The sequence below is a fragment of the Seriola lalandi genome, unplaced genomic scaffold (genome assembly GCF_002814215.2).
Source record: "Seriola lalandi dorsalis isolate HSWRI2012SDOR001 ecotype SW California unplaced genomic scaffold, Sedor1 jcf7180002054953, whole genome shotgun sequence".
NCBI classification, from domain to species: Eukaryota; Metazoa; Chordata; class Actinopteri; order Carangiformes; family Carangidae; genus Seriola; species Seriola lalandi.
This window is the reverse complement of record NW_019525504.1, coordinates 714,030-716,233: the sequence shown is the minus strand read 5'-3', so window position 1 is coordinate 716,233 and position 2,204 is coordinate 714,030. Positions and strand designations below refer to the sequence as shown.

General features: G+C 44.7%; 1 protein-coding gene across 1 annotated transcript in view; it reads left to right on the top strand.

Annotated features, from left to right (window-relative positions):
- The window catches only part of LOC111645549 (disheveled-associated activator of morphogenesis 1-like), a 29,551-nt gene that overhangs the window by 10,675 nt on the left and 16,672 nt on the right, over positions 1-2,204 (top strand). Inside the window, exons 3-6 of the mRNA XM_023394795.2 lie at positions 1,107-1,196; positions 1,350-1,421; positions 1,713-1,807; positions 1,887-2,106. Coding sequence (XP_023250563.1) covers positions 1,107-1,196; positions 1,350-1,421; positions 1,713-1,807; positions 1,887-2,106 — 477 coding nt within the window. The remainder of the gene's footprint in view (positions 1-1,106; positions 1,197-1,349; positions 1,422-1,712; positions 1,808-1,886; positions 2,107-2,204) is intronic.

Below are 2,204 nucleotides of genomic sequence, written 5' to 3'. Positions count from 1 at the left end.
TGTTTTCTGTCAACCTGTCCATCCGTTACGCTTCCTACAGAACATATTTACTGTCGCAGTTCTGTTGCGTATAAACATCATTTCCAGGATACAGAGTTCAGTGTCGAGTCTCACCACAAACAAACTCACACAACCGCAATCTACCACAAAACACACCATGAAGCGTAGCAATAACACTGTGGGATAACATCATATTCTTTGACTGTGATTTCAGGGCCTGAGTTAGTACCTGTTACCTACAGCTACACTGAAACTACTGTCTGTCTGCAACATACCACAGCTCTGTTTCTATCATAAATCAAACCCTTAAATAAATCACCAGGCACATCTGTGATGTAAGAGCGCAGGGCCACACCTCATGACTCAGTCGTTCAGTTGTGGTTTGTTAATCACACCCAGATGAGTCCATTTGTGTCGAGCAACAACTCCTCCAACCTGAAGAACCTTCAAACCTCTGATACGACCATAGCAGTGTCTCCTGAAATAGTGGATCTAATTGCTTGGGGCCCCCAAGGGAAAAACGGGCCCCTTGTGGCCCCTCATATTGACACATTTTGCAATGACAACTATAAACCCCTTAAACCTCCATTAAAGACACAATACAGTGCACTGCTGTGGCCCCAGAACACCCCTATAGGTGGGTCCCCTGATGATGACATGTACTGTAGCTAGTGTCTACTGAGTCTGCATGTGAGGTGTTTAGGGGACATCTGTAAATTGTTGCGTATAGCATGTATCGATATGTGATATCCATAAAACCGGGGAATAATTAACAACATTTTTTTTATTTCTAATCTTCATCCAGCCAACACTGGTGAGGTCGCTGTTGTAACCATGGCAGCCTGGGTGAAGCGGCCTGAGGGGCGTGGCCTGTCCTCTCTGTTCTCCTGTTGCTTCAATGGAAGTGACCAACCGGAGATCACCTACTGCCACGACAATATCAACGGTATGGCTGCACTGGAGCCCTCCCTGCCCATGCCCCCCCCTCAGGAGCTGGACTCCATGTTCACGGAGCTGGTGGTGAGTGTTTCTACACACCTTCAACCAATCATAATAGCTTTCCTCTTGTCCTCCTCATCCTCACTTCCTGTCTCTTTCTATCCCAGGATGAGCTGGGCCTCACAGAGGAGCACAGAGCCGCCATGTTTTCTTTACCAGCAGAGAAAAAGTGGCAGATCTATTGTAGCAAGAAAATGGTAAGAAACTATAACTTCAGCAGAGCGGATCTCTTGCTGCTTTTTTTGGTAAATAGTTTTCATTTTCTCTGTTGATAAAAAGGCTGATGACACGTGGATTTAAGTGCAGTATCTCCATAACCGTGACCTGTGTGTCACATGTGTGTTTTTCAGGAGGCAGAGGAGAATAAAGGAGCGACCAGCTGGCCAGATTTTTATATTGACCAGCTCAGGTCCATGGCTGCTGTGAGTAACACACCAAAGTCTGTTTTCATCCTGATTATTGTCCCAGTTTATTCACAGATTAAGATTTATAGATTTTGCTTTGTTGACAATTTTCTTTACAGAATTAGATTATTAATCAAAAATTTCACTAAATTCTTGACATCCTTGTGTTGAATTAAAAAGCATTTCATCAGAGTAATTTTACACGTAGAGCCTTTTCTATTTTTGTCATAATATATATTGTCATGTATATTACATACATTTACTAGGGAGCGTATGTCCAGTCTCTGAGTTTAACCACTCTGTTTCCAGAGGAAGACTCTGCTGGCACTGGAGGATGATGAAGAGCAGGGAGGATATAAGATGGTGGATGGTCTGAAAACAGCACTGAGGACACAGCCCATGAGGTTACACACACATCACTCTGTCTCTTTTCCTCCTGTGCTCCACTGAGCTGCAGAATAACCTCTGACTGATCTCCCTCAGCTTCGTGACGCGGTTCATTGAGCTGGATGGCCTCTCATGTATCCTGAACTTCCTCAAGTCCATGGACTACGAGACCACTGAGTCTCAGATCCACACCTCCCTGATTGGCTGCATCAAGGCTCTGATGAACAACTCTCAGGGCAGATCTCATGTCCTGGGTCACTGTGAGAGCATCAACATCATCGCTCAGAGTCTCACCACTGAAAACATCAAAACCAAGGTGCGTGCAACCTAAGAGCATGTAGGTTCACTCTGCGACTTCCTGTCAGTCTGAATTCATAAAGACATATATTTAGAAGCTGAGGGAGCTGATGGTTA